This window comes from Eptesicus fuscus, chromosome 10, assembly GCF_027574615.1.
Source record: "Eptesicus fuscus isolate TK198812 chromosome 10, DD_ASM_mEF_20220401, whole genome shotgun sequence".
Classification (NCBI taxonomy): domain Eukaryota; kingdom Metazoa; phylum Chordata; class Mammalia; order Chiroptera; family Vespertilionidae; genus Eptesicus; species Eptesicus fuscus.
This window is the reverse complement of record NC_072482.1, coordinates 89,411,733-89,430,814: the sequence shown is the minus strand read 5'-3', so window position 1 is coordinate 89,430,814 and position 19,082 is coordinate 89,411,733. Positions and strand designations below refer to the sequence as shown.

At 44.3% G+C, this 19,082-nt stretch overlaps 2 protein-coding genes across 4 annotated transcripts in view; one reads left to right on the top strand and one right to left on the bottom strand.

Moving 5' to 3' along the window:
* The window catches only part of CCDC170 (coiled-coil domain containing 170), a 98,332-nt gene extending 93,215 nt beyond the window's left edge, over positions 1-5,117 (bottom strand). The window contains 3 exon segments of the mRNA XM_028135330.2: positions 449-693; positions 1,613-1,718; positions 5,001-5,117. Of these exon segments, the coding sequence (XP_027991131.2) occupies positions 449-693; positions 1,613-1,718; positions 5,001-5,041 (392 nt within the window). The 5' untranslated portion in view covers positions 5,042-5,117.
* Positions 5,118-5,408: 291 nt separating this feature from the next.
* Positions 5,409-19,082, top strand: part of RMND1 (required for meiotic nuclear division 1 homolog) — a 30,344-nt gene continuing 16,670 nt past the window's right edge. The window contains exons 1-4 of one of the 3 annotated variants that reach the window (XM_054722111.1): positions 5,409-5,545; positions 9,425-9,939; positions 16,387-16,495; positions 18,439-18,514. In XM_054722111.1, the coding sequence (XP_054578086.1) occupies positions 9,439-9,939; positions 16,387-16,495; positions 18,439-18,514 (686 nt within the window). In that variant the 5' untranslated portion in view covers positions 5,409-5,545; positions 9,425-9,438. Of the gene's footprint in view, positions 5,792-9,424; positions 9,940-16,386; positions 16,496-18,438; positions 18,515-19,082 lie in introns of all 3 variants that reach the window. The other 2 variants (XM_054722110.1, XM_008158589.3) reach the window with 2 other exon arrangements.

Below are 19,082 nucleotides of genomic sequence, written 5' to 3'. Positions count from 1 at the left end.
TATTGGCTGTGGGCGCCACCATCTTTGAGGGCGTGGCATTCAACTAGCATATTACCTCCTTATTGGCTGTGGGCACCGCCATCTTTTGTGATGGCGTGAGGATCGATTAGCATATTCCCTCTTTATTAGATAGGATAATTATTTCAAATTAACATTTTTTTCCTCAATAAGTATAATTTCTTTTCCTCATGAAGAAAAATAAGTTTTTATAAGAATTTTTAATTAGTTCCTACTTCATTTATTCAATCTTATGTCTACTCTGGGCATGTAGATTTTAATTGCCAAGAATCAATTGTAGTGGTTACATTTGCAGCATTTCCAGTAGTGCCATTAATATCTGTTGAACTAAATTCATGTTTCCACTGGTTTTTATTTTTAAACTTATCATTTTATAATTTCAAGAAAAGCATAAGTTACTTGAACATTTATTTGATGGTTATATACTTACCTCTGGATAACTGCTTCATGAATTCTACGATACATGTAGCATTCTACAAACAGCCATGGTGAGTAGAACCATCTTGGTTTTCCATCACTGTCATTTAGAAGACTGTGGTGATGTTCTAGGTACTGATTCCATATGTCAGTATCAACAAACTTCTCAACCAAGGGGACAATGGGTTTGTCTGTTTGTGATTCATTCCGCAGTTTAGAAAGAAGAGAAATTGCTTTCTTTTCAGCTTCTATGCCTTTCTACAGAAATATGGGAGAAACATTTACATATATTAAAAATAGATAATCTATGCTAATAAAGAGCTAATATGCTAATGGTCGGGACACCGAAACGGGTAACGACCAGGTCATTAGCATATTAGCTGGGGCATTGCTCCGGAGACAGGGCGGAAGCAGGGAGGCGCCCAGAGGAGGCGGGACCATCCCCGGCCTGGGAGGGCAGGGGTGAGAGCCCACAGGGCCCCCCTCAGCCGTCCTTCGCCACCCACCGCTCGCACTCTGAGTGCCCTGCGGTCCACCTGCCCCGGGAAGGAGCACAGCGCAGCAGGCGGGAGGCATCCACCCTCTCCTCTGGGGCCATGACGGGGCGGAAGTGGGGAGGCACTAGGAGAAGGCAGGACCAGCCCAAGGGACTGAGGGCGGGGCTTGAAGCGGCCAGAGAAGGCCAGAGGGTTGGGGGGGGGGGTGCAGGTGCGCCGGAGCTCTGCGTGGACAGGTTCAGGTGTCAAGGCAGGGCTGCAGGTGGGTGGGCGACGCCACCCAATTTCACACTGGGCTCCTAGTCTATATATAAGTAATTAAAATGTATATATACTTTATATATAATATCTATACATGAGTAATTCCTCTAAGGTAGCACATTCTTACGGACCTAAACTTAAGAAGGAAAGAAATACTGTATTACAAAACTACATCTTATGTCTTTACAAACTATTTTAAACATTTAAATTTAGAATTCTTAAGTTGAAAATCAAATCACACACACGATCTCATATCAACATTATCCTGCCTTATCTATTCTGCCTTTTTTAAGTTTCATCTAATAACTAGAGTTCCTTCATTATCTTCAAGTGGAATGACCATTATCAAAGAGGATAAACTGCTTAGTATGTTTATTAAAGATTTACGAAAGTAATTAAAGTTCAGATATATTTCATACCTCTCCATGTTTCTCAAACATTTCATTTTTATGTCGATGCAATGTATCAATAGCCTTGGTTAAGATCTGTGGTATTCTGTCTTTAATTGTAAGATATGCAAACGACCTAGAAGAAAGAATCACATACATAGTGTATAACTTAGTAGCATTGATACTAGAAGATTGGTCATCTTTCAGTTTCTGGGTCAACTCATTTAAATTCAAATTCCTTTTCATACAACCATTAGAAGGAAAATCAGCATTGTCTGGCTAGCACTATATTAAGACATAGGAAAATCTGAAAGCTTCTCTGGTATGTTTTTAAAGCTAGGCAGTCTTTGTGCCTCTAACCCCAGATTCTCCCCGCAAATCTGTTAAATCCTTACCTTTCCTGGTCTATTACTTTTATTCTCCTTAATCAGAAACTAGTTTTAACAATGTGATAGGTCAGAAAAAAATAAAAAAGAATTACTCTAAAAATCAAACAGGCTCTCCTCCCACGTCAATTACTAAGTCAAGTGACATCATCTACTTGATGAACAAGGCCGTGGATGTAAAAAGGCTTGAAAGACACTAGCAGTGGTTCTCAACCTTTCTAATGCCTCGACCCTTTAATACAGTTCCTCATGTTGTGGTGACCCCCAACCATAAAATTATTTTCGTTGCTACTTCGTAACTGTAATTTTGCTACTGTTAATGAATCGTAATGTAAATATCTGTGTTTTCCGATGGTCTTAGGCGACCCTGCTAGCGGTTCTCAACCGGGGCGACATCGCCTAAGACCATGGGAAAACACAGATATTTACATTACGATTCATTAACAGTAGCAAAATTACAGTTACGAAGTAGCAACGAAAATAATTTTATGGTTGGGGGTCACCACAACATGAGGAACTGTATTAAAGGGTCGCGGCATTAGAAAGGTTGGGAACCACTGCACTAATGTATTAGAAAAACAAAGATATTTACAATCCTGCTTTTTTCTTTTCTCTGTCTTAGCCAATTTTAATTCTTTTCAAAGGCTTTTCCTGCTGCCTTCTCTACCTGCCCAATGACTCCTTCCATCCTGTTCTGTCCCTAAGCAAAATTAAGGCATGTTGCCAGCTCACACTCCCAATCAAAAAATAAAAAAATAGTGGTTTTCTAAAAGTGTCAAAGAAAGCTAGAGATAAGGAAAAACTTGACTATATTTGCTTTCAAAATTAAACATAGTCGAGTTTAGACCTACAAAAACCAAGATTATCATTTTATACGTAACAAAAGACAGCACACAGTTAGAAAAAAGCAGACTTTGGCAAGTGGTGAAATTCTGTGCGGTTTTTAGAGAGCACAAAACTTAGCTGATCAATTCACTTACATCTGCAGGTCATCAGAGACAAAGTAAAAACAAAGAAAGTTTGACACGAGTCTAAGGCCATACCACCCTGAACGCGCCCGATCTCGTCTGATCTCGGAAGCTAAGCAGGGTCGGGCCTTGTTAGTACTTGGATGGGAGAAAGCTGACACAGTCGTTTTGTAAATACCTCTGCCCAAACGCCTATTCTAACTTTAACTTGGGGTCATCACACTTCTGAAAACTCAACTATCCCCCTGGCCATGTGGCTCACGTCGTGGGTCATGCCCACTCCATCCCAGACGGGGAGCGTGCAGGAGGCAACCCATTGATGATGGATGTTCCACTCTCACGTGGATGTTTCTCTGACTCTCTAAAAATCAATTTAAAAATAAATATAAAAACTCAAATAGCTTACTGAAAAATTTTTTTAAATATTGGGTTATACCCTGAGTCACTCATGTTTCCTCAAAAGACAACTATAAAACTATACACAGATGCCCAGCTGGCATGGCTCAGTGGGTGAGCACGGACCCATGCCCCAAGAGGCTGCTCAGGGCACATGTCCCGGTTGCAGGCCCAATCCCCAGCGGGGGGTGTTCAGGATGCAGCCGATATCCATGTTGATGTTTCTCTCTCCCTCTCCCCTTTCTCTCTAACATCAATATGAACATTTTTTTAAGTATAAATTTAAAAAAATCAGAAAACACTGATTCTGTGTTACTTTGAGTAACCTAAAGTGATTAGGTTATATGTGCAATAACCATTGCAATCAGAACTTAACTTTTAAAAGTCACTATGAGGCCTTGGCACAGTAACGCAGTGGGTTGGAGTGCTATCCCAATATGCCAAGGCTGCGGGTTTGATACCCAGTCAGGGCACATACGAGAATCAACCAGGGAATGCATAAACAAGGGGAACAACAAATCAGTGTTTCTTTCTCTCTCTCTCCCTTCCTCTCTGTCTAAAATCAATTTTAAAATGTTTTTTAAAACACTACTAATTCCCTGGGGGAAGAGAAGGAACATTAAATGAGTTGACACTTGAATTTCCCAAAGCAGCAGATACAAAAAGTGACAGTCCTTTGAAGACTGTACCTGGCTGTCAAGTACGGACTGCTATTTCCCAGCTACTAAATCGCCCCCGAGGCCCGGACTCGGGGTCAAGGTACCCTCCTCCGGGTCAGGGCTGCGGGGAGGCCCGAGGCGCCAGGGCTCCCACAGGAAGCAAACACCCCTCAGAGTCGCACCACCCAAGGGCCCGCTTCAATGTGGGAGCCACCGGTGTCTCTCGGGCCTCCATCCACTCCAGTGAGGTCACTTCCTTATCAGTGTTCATGTGTTTTGCAATATTTTGGAATAAGGGCGTAACTCCAATATAAACGCGACCATTCAATGTATACAAATGGATTTTTTTTTTTACGGTGTCCACAACTTTACCTAGCAGGACTTTTAATGGCAGGAGTATGCATTCATCTAAGCGGCATTCCAGAAGAAACACATTTCTCGCTCCATCGGAGATTCCTTTTACAGAGGATTTTTAACACCACCTGCCCCCCCTCCCCCTCCCCCCAAAGTGCGTTTATTGAACCACGAAAGCCATGCTCTGCAGAAAGGGGGCAGGAGGGGCCTCGGCCACTCTCCAGGCAGCCATGCGGGGGAGGAAGGGCAGTACACCTCGCTTTAAAGACAGGGGGCTGGCCAGTGCAGATTCCTGTGAGCGCGTTACCGCGCTCGGATGGTCCCGGCAGGGATCACGGTGAGTTCCCGCCGGGACTCCCCGCCCGTTCCCGGGTCAGGAGAGGCCACGAATCACCGCAAGGAAGATGCTGCGACGCCGACCCCGAGCGTGGAGCCGGGCGAGCGGCCGCAGCCAGGAGCCTCGCCCCGGCCCCGCCGCGCCCCCGCCGCCGCGCCGCCAGCCGCCCGGGGAAGCGGAACCCGCCGGCAGGACCGAACCGCCCGCGCGGTCTCCCCGCCGGTTACCCGCAGCTTCCCGGCGAGGCCCGGCTTCACGCAAAACTGGGGAAGAGGAAAAAGAGCGGGGGCACTGGGCGAGGCAAGCGGCGACACCGACCCTTCGTCCTGTCCCGACAGAGGCGGCGGAGAGCCCGCCATCGCCCTCGGCGTTCCCCGCGCCCGCGCTAGGGTCTCACCCGCCGCAGGAAGGGAGGCGGGGCCGGCGCGGAGGAGGAGCTGAGAAAGGCCGCGCCGCGGCTGGAAAAAAAAAAAAGTGCTTTTGAACGAAGAAACTTTATTCGGTGCCCGTGGGAGAGACAAACAATGGCCGGCTCTAGGACGTGGAGATCTTCCGGGGACGGAGGCGGGGACAGCGGAGGGCGACCTGAGAAGCGGAATCAGGAAGCGGGCGGGAGGCGGAAGCCAGCGGGCACCGGGAGGTCCCAGGGACCAGGGAGCGGAAAAGGTCGCGGCGCGGTCACGTGGCCGGGCAGTCACGTGGCCCGGGAGGCTCGCGCTCTGCCGGGCCCGGAGTGCTGTGCGCCTGCGCAGCGCCGGGCGCTGGGAGAGGCCCGGCGCAGGAGTGGGCTGGCTTTGGGGAAGGGGAAGCTGCCGCCACCGCTCTCCTTCCTCTGCAGCCAGGCCCTCCTTTCCGGCGGAGAGGTTAGTGCACTGCCCGCCCTAGCAGTTCGCGTGGCCCTGCGCAGTGGCCCCCCGCCGGCCGTGCACCTCTCGCGTCACGGGTCTCCCCGGGACCGCTGTGGTGCTCTGCCCATGACGGTGATCTTTGGTCCACTTCGCTGGGAGTGAAAAGCACTCAATCCACAGACACTTACGGAACGCTTTTTTGAGCCAGTGCAAAGCGGTAACTGCAAAGGTGAAATATCTTTGAAATTAAGGCATTGGAAGGTACGTTCCCAAAGATTAAGGTCACGGAGCCATTGAATCGTAGCCCCGCTGATACCGTTTGCTTAGAAAATGTGCCCAAGAACGGAGTAGCTGCTTTGTATGGCATACAACAAATAGTTATTGAGTGCCTAACGTGTGCTGGGCACTATGGCCGAGGGGACAGCGTGAACCAGAGACAAATCTCACTCCGCAGACGTTTAAAGGGGAGACACATCTATCCCTTCCTCTTCTATTTTTCCTTCTAGCATTGTCACTGTTTAAATTTATATATTGCTGATGTACTATGTTTGTTGTCGTTACCTCAATACGATGTAAAGATAGGGATTTTTAGCCGTTTTCCTGTATTTTCAGCAAGTAGGACAGTGTCTCCCACATGATAGGAACTCAGTTCACATGTGTTGTGTGGATTAATAAACCGAAAATGTAAGGTATACAAGGGATGTTAAATGCAATGGAGAGCTATAAAGGGGAGGAAGAGAGAGACTGGGTGCTGACTGCATTTTAAATGAAATGGTTGGGGAAGACTTCACTGGGTAGGAGATGTTTGAGGCAAGGTCTGAAGAAGGTGAGGGAATGAGGCTTGCAGAGACCTAGGAGAAGAGCATAAGAAACAGTAAATGCCAAGATCCAGAGGCCAGAGTGATGAGCAAATGAGCAAGGGTAAGAGCTGTAGGAGATGTCAGAGTGCTATCAGAGCCAGAGGATGCAGGGCCACACAAGCTATTTTAAGATTTTTGGCTTTTCTTTCAAGTGAAATATGAGGCCATTGTCACATTTCCTACAAAGAAAAGATGTGATCTGACTTAAGTTTTCAAAGGATCACTTTGGTCACTGTGTTGAGAAGAATCTGCAGGAGTCCAAGATTCACAGGGAGGATAAGATATGGGGCCATTACAATAACCTTTGGGAGAGATGGCACCTTGGACCAGGGTGGTAAGAACTAGTTGGAATAGAGCGAGTGGGGTTTGCTGACAGATTGGGTATAGAGAATGACGAGAAGGACCAAGGTGGCCTCCAGGTTTTGGGCTTTAGCAAAGACAAGGATGTGATTGCTATTTCATGAAAGGGGGAGAGAGACTGCGGGAAGAATAGGATTTGTAGGAAGATTTCAGAAACTGAGTTTTGAGAATGTTACATTTTTTATGTGAATGAGAGTGGTTTAGAGGTAAGTTTTTGATATTCATTAAGGGGTAAGATGGTATATAAGATCATGAGATTGGGTGAGCTCACCAAGATCTGAGAATAGAGAAGTGGCGAGAATACTGAGCCTTAGCTCATTCCATTCTTGAGGGGGTGAGAAACCAGCAAAAGAGACCAAAGATGCAACCAGGGTGCTAGGTAAGTGGCCCGTGTGGACTCCTGGAAGCCCAGGGAAGAAGGTGCTTCCCGGAGGGTGGAGTGATCACCTGTGTCAGATGTTGCTGACAAGTCCGGTAAACCGAAGACTGAGAAGTGCCCACTGGACTTGGAAATGTGGAGGTCATTGGTGACCTTGACAAGCGGTAAAGTGTTCAGGATGAAAGCCTGATTGGTGTGGGTTTGAGAAAAATCAGAGACGAGGAGTCAGAGACAGCAAATAAAACTCTGAAAAGGGGGAGCTCAGAGAAAAGGTACAGTAAATGGGAGGGAAGATGGAGTCAGGGGAGAGTTGTTTTTATGAGATGGGAGAAATTAAAGCATCGTTGTGTGCTGATAGGAATGTGCCAGTAAAGAGCACAAAATAAATGGCATGGAAGAAAGAGGGGAGAAGAGCTTAATCATTCCTTCTGTAGAACTGACACTAACCACTGAGGGACACCAGCCAGGGCTTTGAGTGCTGCTTGTGTGTGCTCTGGCTGGAGATGGAACCTGGTATTATTATTTGTTGATTACTGTATTATTTTCCACATGAATAATTGTAAACCAACTTTTGCCCCCCCCCTAACCCTAAACACCCCCCACCTCCGTCCTCTCCTCCTCCCTCCGTCCCTGTTAAAGGGAGGTGGTGCAGTGCTATGGGTACAAGTGTTGTTTGGGGAACTGGGAAAGCCTCGGCTTTCATTACATCTCTGCAACGTGCTAACTGACCAGTTAGCCTCTTTAAGCCTCAGTTTCCTGACCTTTAAATGCCTTCTAGGGTTATTGTCAGGTGAATCAGAACACTTGGTAGGTAGATAGTTCTCAGTGAGTGATGTCTTTCTCCATTCCTCCTCCACGTCATTACCAAAGATACGTTTCTTTCTTTTTATTTGTTCAGAGAGGAAGGGAGAGGGAGAGAAAGAGATAGAAACATCAGTGATGAGAGAGAATCATTGATCGGCTGCCTCCTGCACGCCCCCACTGGGGATTGAGCCCACGACCCGGGCATGTGTCCTTGACCAGAATCAAACCCGGGACCCTTCAGTCCGAAGGCCGACGCTCTATCCACTGAGCCAAACCAGCTAGGGCCAATGATACGTTTCTTAAACATCCTTTGGCCCTGTGAGTCTCACCTTTGAAAGCTCTGGCTTCCCCCTACCCCCAGAAACGCTCTGGGATCGCTTGTGATCTGGCCACTGGCTCCTTTCCAGCGCTGATGTCCGAGGCAGCTTACCCCTGCCTCCCCTGAAGTTGGCCTTGTTTGTCAGGTAAACAGAACTGTGTGCCTAGGGTGTTTGATTGGCTGATCCCTCTGCCCTTTTGAGACCCAGTTCAAATGTCACCTCTGACTTTGTCCTGCCCACGCCTTACCCCAGATGCTCCCTTCCCAGGCCCAACAGCAATTTGTGCTTCAGTGCTCACAACATTAATGTGTCTGTTTCCCCTGCTAAACTGTGAATCCTGCGATCACTGACTCCCACTTGTAGCTCCACACCTAACGTGTGATTTTTGTAACATTTTATTAATTGCCTATTACAGGCTTACTTTGAAAGAACAAATATTCTATACTATAAATAATAGGGGAAATTGCTTATGTAGTCTGTTTTCTTTATGTGGAGTGTGTGTCTATGTGTCTGTGTCTGTCTGTCTGACATCCCACATCCTCACTGCCATGCCCACCCCCAACCTGAAAAGCCCCTTCCCCTTCGAGTAGCAGCTTAAATCTTCCTGGGAACCTTCCCTGCCTCTCCCTGCAGAATGGGGCAAGCTGCTGCGTGATTCTCAGTGCCTTCGAATAGGCCTGGCTAGGGCCTCGGGCCTTCCACTGAGTGACAGTGAACAGATGGAAATCCTGTCCCCCCAGGAGACGGTTGGCACCAGGAAGGCGGGACCCTGTCCTTTCAGGGAAGCATGCCTGACCCCAGCTCACTGTAAAGGCTGCATACACTTTGAATAAAGGGATTTATAAGGACAGGTTTTAAATAATAGATACGCTAATGAAATAAATGGAGAGTTCTCGCAGCTCTTTCTTTTTTAAGGCCCTTGTCCTGTCAGCTTTATAATCTTGTAATCTTCCAGAATAAAGGCCAAAGGTTGATTAAAGGGAAAGTAGCAGAAATACTTGTATCTAGTTTGTAACCTTTTTTTTTTTTTTTTTTTGCTAGACTTAGGTTAAGATGTGTCTGTTTTGCAAATATTTTTACAGAAATATGCCTGTTGCCTAGGAAAATATTATGTATTTTTTGAAACTTTAAACAACAACAACACCTGAACTTCGCATTCTTTTCCTTCCAGCTTGGGATGTGGTCATGTCAGCCAGACTTCTCCATGCCCTGGCCGGATCTCCCTGCGTTTTATCGAAAGCATGTCCGCGCCGAAGACTGGTTCATGGAACAGGAAAGCCACTCCAGGAATTTGAGAGCGCAGCACGCGGCGCCCTGGCGAGAAGTCACGCCGTGGGCTTGTTCTTTCCCGATCCCGCAGCCGGGGGTCTGAATGAGTCCCGGGTCCTGGAAATGAACCCGAACGCATCAAAGACAAGCGTATTCTCTGCATTCAGCCCTGCACGCTGCCGAGATGGACAGGCACACCTCCCCACCAGGAAGTCTTTGGGCACTCACCGGCTGACTCACAAACCAAATCGATTAGGCCCTAAGTGGTTTATAAAAATCATCGAGAGGCATTGCTCATCTACGTCCACAGAAACGCTTGTTCCTAAACAAGACTTTCCGCAGATCAAGAGACCACTAAAAGCTTCGCGGACCCGGCAACCGTCCAGGACCAACCTTCCGGTTCTGTCCGTGAACGAGGTAAACCGCGGTGGGGGCCTTGGGGTCGGGAGTAATGGCTCCCTCTCGAAGCTAGCATGGGTCGCACACAGCTCAGCCGTTTTTTCATCAAGATCTCTGAAGCCAAAGAGTAAAACTTACTATATTCAAAGGGAATCAAAATCTTAATGTTAAGAATTCGTGAGACATATAAAGACAAACTATAGGCGATTGAATGTACAAATAGAGTTTACGAAAGGGTTAGTTATTGGCCTAAGGAAACTTTGAAAAACAAGACTAGTATTAAATGCAGTCTAGGAATGGTCCCGTAAAAAAAAAAAAAAACACCTATTTTTAAAAAATCAGACTGAAGGAATTCTTTATTAAATTAAAAATAACGTTTTAGTAACTGAAAGGTAAGCATTCATTAGTCCATGGGACTGCATGGGTGGGGTGGTGAAATGAGGTGGCAAGGTCAAATCAAAAGGCAGTGCTTTTTTATTCTTTGATGGTTGAAGGGGTATTTTTGTTCTCTGTTACAAGGTCTATGGGAATTTATTAGCTATAATCACATTTCCCCTCTAAATGAGAAATATTTAGGGTCAGAATCAAGGCCTTTGTTAACCTTCCTATCTTGCATAATACCTAGGACTGTGCCTTGTACTTAATAAATGTTTATTAAGTTGGAAAGGAAGGAAAAGAGGCAAAGAGATTTTTTTTATGTCTGTATTCCTCATCATTAAAAAATAGGAATGTGGCCCTGGTCAGGTGGCTCAGTTGATTGCGGTTTGATCTCTGGTCAGGTGTACAGGAGGAAACAACCAATCAATATTTCTCTCTCTCTCTCTCTCCTCTCTTCCTTTCCCTCTAAAAATCAATAAAAACATATCCTTGGGTGAGGTTTTTTTTATTTTTAAAGGAATGTAGAATATTTAAAACTTGATCAGGCCTGCTGAATCTATCAGAAAACAGGTTAGAATGTCTGTCTGAACATCTCATTTCTGAGTGGACCCTAAGCATGTTTAATTTTGTTGTGTGGTTTTTTGTGTTTTTTTTTCGTTCTGTTTTTTTAAATATATTTTTATTGATTTCAGAGAGGAAGGGACAGGGAGAGAGAGATAGAAACATCAATGATGAGAGAGAATCATTGATCGGTTGCTTCCTACATTCCCCACACTCGGAATCAAGCCCACAACCAGGGCATGTGCCCTTGTCCGGAATCGAACCTGGGATCCGTCAGTCCGCAGGCTGACGCTCTATCCACTGAGCCAAACCAGCTAGGGCTTGTTGTGCTTTTTTACTGGGCTGTTGGCTTCCTTTGAAAAGATCTACAGACCCTCATTACTAATCTTCAGGTTATGAAGTTAGGCATAGACGAATGAATTTTATTTTGGATTCTGGTTTTATTTATATTCTTGTACGGCCTCTCTGAACCCAGGATATAAAGGATGGAAGAGCTACGTGTGAACTGCTCTCGCCATTTCTTCTTCAGAACTCCTGATGTTTTTATTATATTATTTAACTTCGTGATAGTCCAGGAAATCCAGTATCTAAGTGTCTGAGATGAAATTAAGCATGAAAACCTGAATTCATGGCAGATACAAAAAGAGGAAGATGAACTCCCTTTTTTCTTTTGTTCTATCTAGCAGCATGAGCATAAGTAGGTTTCTTATGAAGATCCTGACAAGGTCAGAGATGTCACTTTTTTTGTTGTTGTCGGTTATAAAATATCAAAGAGGCATTACTTCTCTGGGCTAGCCTTAGATTCGGGAGCAATTATCCTGAATTCCATTTTTTAATTTTTCTATAGGACTTTTCTTCTGTTTCCAAGGAAGGATTTGAAGTAGATTTTCAAAATTTAATACAGTGTCAAGTGAGGTAATAAAAGCATTACATTTACAATAGAGCAAACAATTGACATGAACAGAGAAATAAAGATTATCAAGTACCTGGTATGACTAATTCATTAGTTCTGCAAAGCCCAATGATTAAAGAAAGGAGGAAATCCTCCTGAGTTATATATTTCTTGTTGTCTAAAAGCGAAAAAAAGAAAGACATAAAAATGTCTTACGAGAAATAAGTTCCTCCATCACCAAATTTCAGGAGTCATAAGGGCCTTATGTAGGAGAGATGATCTATATATATAAAAGCCTACTATGCTAAGTGTCCGACCAAGTGATCAACCGACCAGTCGCTATGACATGCACTGACCACCAGGGGGGCAGATGCTCCGACCGGTAGGTTAACTTGCTGCTGGGGTCCGGCCAATCGGGACTGGGCGAGACAGGGCCGGACACGCCCTGGAGTCCTCCTACGGTCCCTCTCATGGTCCCTCCCCAGCAACCGGCCCGATCGGCCCCGATTGGGACTGGGCGAGATGGCCAGGCAGAGGGACCCCGCCCTGCATGAATTTCATACACCGGGCCTCTAGTGTAACATAATAGATGTGACTTAAGTTGAGGTTTTGCAAAAACAGAAACAATATGTTGTCTCTCCAAAAGCACAGGAAAATAATAGAAAAACTTGCATTTCTGAAAGCATTTCTAAAGTGATTGAAATAATATAATTTTGGAACATTATTTTCTGATCTTACTTTTCATAGGTGAACACAGTCTTGAGATGGGAGTAGGTCCTAGCCCTGGGGCTGAAGGCTGGCTTTTATCTGCCCCAAGTGAGGGCCACTCGTCTCCTTCATGGAGCTCTAGCCCTTTCGGCCCCTGTGGACCGACCGACCGACCGAGATAAGGAGGGCCTCTCTGTGTACCAGAAAGCGGGCGTGATTTGTCTCGTTCCCCGGGTGCTCCTGAGCTCGCCCACTTCCTCTGCCACACAGCAGGCACTTGCAGTTGACGGAATGAGGTTCATCCCCTTCTCTATCGGAATCAGCTCTACCTGGTCTCATTGGCAGAGATCATGACCTACTGAGATATCAGCCCCATCCACTGCCTCATCATTTATCGTGGCGACCACAGTGCTGCTGCCCTGTCCTGTCTTTAGGAGTAGAATGCAGAGCGTAAGGCCCTGAGCTGCATGGAGCCCGCATGCGCACGGAGTGCTGGAATGCCCAGGCGTGGTTTCAGACCAACACCACGATGAATTGTAAACTTAACTAGTGGGTTGTTACCTTTTTTATTTCTATTGAAGAAATGAGCAATGAAACCACTTTTTTTATTCTTTTTCTTTTAAAGAGAGAGGAAGGGAGAGAGAGAGAAAAACATCTATCAGTTGCCTCCCACATGCGCCCCAACCAGGGATCAAACCTGCAACCTGGGTATGCGCTCTGATCCGGAATCAAACCCACAACCTTTTGGTATATAGATTGTTAAGTTTTTTTTTTTTAATGAAATAGAATATGGAAAGTATCAGAATGCATTACAAGTGGTAAAAGGTAAAAAGTACTGTTTGGGGAAACTTGGTGACAGTTATTGGTGTGTGCATATGCACATCTATCTGCTGTGGATATGAAAGGACTTCTCACCATAGGTTGCGATCAAAAAGCTTGAGAGCTAAAGCATTATAACAGTAACGTAAAATGTGTCTGTTTAATAAGGTTCACCTACAAGCAGTACAGGAAAGACATGCATTCCCCCCTCATGGTAAGCAAGCAGCATGGCTGTAACGTGCTAATGTTCTTCAGGAACAGAATGTGAACAAAATAAACTTTCCTTTTTAAGACAAGTGTCTCATCAGAGCGTGTGATGCTAAAACAAGAATCCTGTATAGCTTTCTAGCCCCATCTGCTGGAACGTGTTTTCTGTGGCCAGGGGGGAAAAAACCCATAACTGAAAGTGCTGTGGTTTTCTTGGCTTTGGGTTGTTTTGTTTTTAACATTTTAAAATAGAAAGGCCTAAATTTAGGTCTTAAATCCAAGAACTATTTTTGGTTGGTTTGGCACATTTATTTAAGAGCAAGTTGTTGACCTCATTTTAAAACCTGAAATTTATAGTATGTATGTATATGGGTAAAATGCTTACTAAATAATGATTCATTATAAAAATTAAGTAAAAGACATATGAAAATGAAAGCTTCGCACAAAGTAATAAAACTTTTAATTAATAGGGGGGAATGCAAAAACAGGACACTTTGTAGTTCTCTTTCCTTTTACCAAATAGATTTAAATACAGTCTTGCAATTTAAGAGCAAAGGGGAAAAAAAATATCGACCAAGCCAAACTGAAAAACTTTATGAGTCACTTATTAATAGAAGAAGCCATAACTTAAACAGATTCAGGTTAAGGAGGATACAGAAAGTAGTGTGGCAAGCCATGTACGCCATGTGATGCTGGCTAGAATTTTTAGCAAAACTAAATGGGACACGGTGAGAGAAGGAAATGTGACAATCTTTAGGAAATCTGCAAAGAAGATCCTCGGATTGGCTAAGTGAAAAACAGGTTTGTTTTAAAATGTATTTATAATCTGACTATGTGGAGCTCAGAATAAATTTTCTCCTGGAAATGGTGATTAAATGCTTTTCCTTGCCCCATTTTTGAAAGTGCAAAGGAGTGAACATTTTCAGCACAGATGGGCCTGGCCAGTACCAAATGGGGGTGACGTAGACGAGACAGCAGGGAGTGGGAGACTGTGTGGGCTGGGGAACCCGCCCCTCCTCAACCCTAGTTGGTTGTTGCCAGGTCTTCCGCTTGATCAAAAGATGGTGGAAATCTGGATTTTGTGTAAAATTGTAATTTATTGTTGATGGGAGAAAGGAAGGAATTAATATACTCCTTTTCTTGAATTTCATACCAGGACTGGAACAGAAAAGGAAAGACTTCAGGAGCCGAGATGAGTGAGTCCCAGGAATAACTTTTGATTTAGTGACTCACCTCTTTTGATCAGTGATGGGCTAAAGCACCATATATCTCAAAGGAATAGAATCACTCAAGTTCTGATCAGTAGATGTTAAAACAGAAAATTACGAATATGTGAATGTTCAGATGTAATTTACTTAATAAATTTTTTAACCTCCCATAAATTTTGATGGTTTAATAACTATAAGAAATGTTGAACACTTGTGACAGGGTTCTAAGTAGTGGACATTGATCTTCTTGTTTAAACTTCACAACAACCCTAAAAGGCAGGCATTATTATTATTCTGATTTTTAAAAATTAATCAAATTCTGTGCCTGAACTCTTAGCACCTGTGCCAATAGCTTTTGACTTTATTGACCTCGTCCCAAAGTGAGAAACATATTTTATATTACACTAGAAGCCCGGTGCACGAAATTCATGCACTGGGGTGGGGGGAGGTCCCCTCAGCCTGGCCTGCGCCCGCCCTCTCAGTCTGGGAGCCCTCGGGGGATGTCTGACTGACAGCTTAGGCCTAAGCCGGCAGTTGGACATCCATAGGGCTCCTGTGGAGCCGGGCTTCTGACTCAGTGGTGCTGGGGTTGCGGGGGGAGGTCCCTCAGCCTGGCCTGTCCTTGCTCAGTCCAGGAGCCCTCCGGGGATGTCTGACAGCTTAGGCCTGGGGAGCTGACCTAAGCTGGCAGTTGGACATTCATAAGGCTGCCATGAGCCGGGCTTCTGGCTCAGCCGTTCTCCCCTCATGGTGGGGGCGCACTGACCACCAGGGGGCAGCTCCTGCGTTGAGCCTCTGCCCCCTGGTGGTCAGTGTGTGTCATAGACCTGTCGTTCTGCCGCTTGGTTAATTTCCATATTAGCCTTTTATTCTATAGGATAGGATATACATAGTGACCCTGTATACATACTTAGACATATCTAAGTGACAGAAAACTTCACAAAATAAAATGTCTCCTTACTATGAATAATGTACTCTAATATTTTCTATTTGGGCCACTAAACTGATATCAGGACTCACTAATGGGTTGTGACGGACAGTTTGAGAAAAACACTGCACTGGGCCGTCTTTTCATGTGTGTACTGTACAGACACAAATCATGAATGTGTACGTGTACACACGGACGAGACTCGGTGCAGGAACCAAACCTGGGTGCACTCTCAGATATATGAAACTCTGTGTTTAATATTAATCAGAGTAAAAGATCTATAATTCCTTGGTAGATTTCAAATAATCTCGGCTTGTACAGGCTAGTGGCAAGTTATTAAATGACCTTAAATAATAATGTGGCTGTGAATAAGAGTCATGGAAACTCGGGGTTGGAGAGACTTTGAATAGCATGTCATCCAATAAATAAATAAATAAATAACATGTCACCCGGGCACCCATGTGATGCCTTACTCCTCTGCATCTTCGCTCACTCTGCCTGAAACGCTCCCAGGAGGGGAGCGGCTTCCCTCTCAGGTAGCCATCCTGCCGTTTTGGCTAGCAGGAGCAAGGTCTTTCATACACTCAGCAGCAACCTGCCTGCCTGCTGCCCCTCCTCCTCCTCTTTCATACGTCCCTTGTATGAGTCTTCGAGATGTCTGGAAAAACACCAGCTTTGCAAGATGGAGCCTGTAAGGTGACAGCAGCCATTGCGGAACCTTCGGCCTCCCGGTAACCCCTGTCCTGCTAATCTCGCCGAAACAGGACCTGATGCACTGCACGGCGTTTGCAACTGCCGATGAGTATCACCTTGGCGCTCTCTCACAAGACCTGGCCTCTCAAGGATATGTTGAAGTCACAAGCTTGCCTAGAGGTACATCTTCTTGAACCTGGGGCCAAGTATGTTAAAATGCATTAGAAAATACTTTTCCTCTGATACTGTCTTAAGTCTGCATTTGCTTAAGTTTCATTTTCTGTTTAAAGGATTGCATCATGAAAGTGGTGGTTGAACCTCTTCATACAAACAACATACAAAGATAAGAAATTAAAATGTAGTTTATGAGAGCTTAGTCCTCAGATTGAAACCAGTAAGACCTACTAAGCTGCATAGCATCACCCGTACGTCGGATGATGAAGGCCATGGCCGTTCATTGCTGTCGCATTAAAATGTTCTTTTAGTATTACTGCAGAGCCAGGAACTTGATAGAAATGTTGGGGAGAGCCTTTAAAGAAAAATTGACCAGTATAATCCAAGAATTTAAAACTAAGAAAATGAGCTAAAAGATGAACACAATATTAAAATAGCCTTAACCGAGGATATTCGACGATCAGGAAGGATTCTTGAGAAAATAGCCTGCCCTATATTAAAAAAATAAGTAACTTGGAATACTTTGATGGAAATTCATGAATTTACCTCAAAGTAGCAAAACGTGTAGGTTGAAAATCCCCTGCTACAGAGAAAATTCTTTTTTTTTAATATATTTATTGATTTTTTACAGAGAGGAAGGGAGAGGGATAGAGAGTTAGAAACATCGATGAGAGAGAAACATCAATCAGCTGCCTCTTGCATACCCCCTACTGGGGATGTGCCCGCAACCAAGGTACACGCCCTTGACTGGAATCGAACCTGGGACCCTTCAGTCAGCAGGCCTGACGCTCTATCCACTGAGCCAAACCAGTTAGGGCAAATTCTTAAGTCATTGACCCCACATGAAATAGTCCAAATATCATTATGCTTTCTCAGCCTTGATGATCTGAACAGATTGTTTGTTCTATTTGATGGCAAAACAGGCATAATTGACTTAGGAAATCGGAGCTCTGTCCAGGGCCCCCAATGGAAAGTCGCCTTGGCAGCGGCAGGGCGGCCTGGGCACGGCTCACCTGGGCTCCTTGCACCATTCTGCCTGCCGAGGCTTCCACTTCCATTTGTGCTGCTCTTGGCTACACAGGTGAACTTTGCCCTCTGTAGGATTTAGGGAAGCTAGAGTTCACCCAAAAAAGGTGGTTTAGGGTTTGGTCCCTATCTGAATTTCCTAGCTTCTAGCAGAAATTCTGAAACGTTAAGGATCATAATTTGAGGTTAAGAAATTATATATAACTTTTTACATATTAATATTAGTATATGTATTAATTGATATATTAATATGTTTACAACTTATAGAATATTTATATACTTGTAACAACTTTTTATGAATGAGTATTTGTATATTGATATTTATTTAATAAATATTTAAAAGGTTAAAATATTTCAACGTTACAGGTGACTGTGGTGGTAGTTCTCATAATTAACTTAGAAATGGTCGGTAGCTTTGTTTCTGTATATTTTTTTTACCCACAATTTACAAGTATCATTTAAAATTCAGGAAGATTAGTCATTTGAGAATTATATTAATATATAAAATTATAAGTAAAATGGTATTTAAAGGATGAGAACATATAGCTGGTTCTTCACATTTTATTTTAAATTAATTTTGTAGAAGTTTATTTCTTGAGCTTTAGTTGTATTGAAACTAAGACTTTAATAATAATTAACTGGACTAGTGATTACTGAATCAAAATGGGTATGAATGATCGGGTTTAAATAGCACTAACAGTTTCACAGGTTGTTGAATGTTTTGTGAAAGTAATTTCCTATGGCCTTTTTATGTTCATTTTACATTTTCTGGAAACCTTAGCAGAAAGATGGACAGCGTGTTAATAGAGTGCTTAATGGTGTAAGAAGATGATCATGAGTTCTTGATTAAACGTTTATAGGTGCCTTTTAAACCTTGTGTCACCTCGTGACATAGCTTTTCAGTCATTTATTTTAAATCACAGATGCAGCCAATGTTTTGGTGATGGGTGTGGAGAACTCTGCAAAAGAAGGTGATCCGGGAACAATATTCTTCTTCAGGTAAGACAAGGAAGAACCCCACTGGGGGTGGACCGTGGGCGGGAGATGTGGTCTTGAAAGGTGCAGGTATGCCTCCTCTCTCAGTAGTGAGTTTGTGATTTAAATGTGTCCTTCGATTCTTATTATATCCAGGAGGGTTTGTCCGTTTAGGAATCTTCCGGTAAATCCTCCTGTAAAATAATTTTTAAAAGCAGCAAATAATCTTCCCCTGGCTTGTCTCTTTAAGTCTGGATTTGCATTTACTAAGTCCAGGTAAAGCATCCATTTTCCATTCATTGTCAGGGCCCCTGGCTTATCAGACTCAGGCTGCCTGCCCTGCCGCCTTTTCTTCCTTTTCTCCTTCTCCCTCTGCAGCTCTCTAGCTGATGTTCTGTCCCGCTTTACCTGTCCAGACACTTCCCCTGCGACCTGGCTCACACTTACTCCTTTTGAAAGGTGGTTTTAATGTCCCATAACTGCCGAGTGGCTGAGGGGGAGGGGAACGATAGTAGAAACCACTGAGAATAATTTCATACTACCCTCCCAACATTGGAGAAAGGTCTGTTATTCCCACATTGCAGCTGAGGAA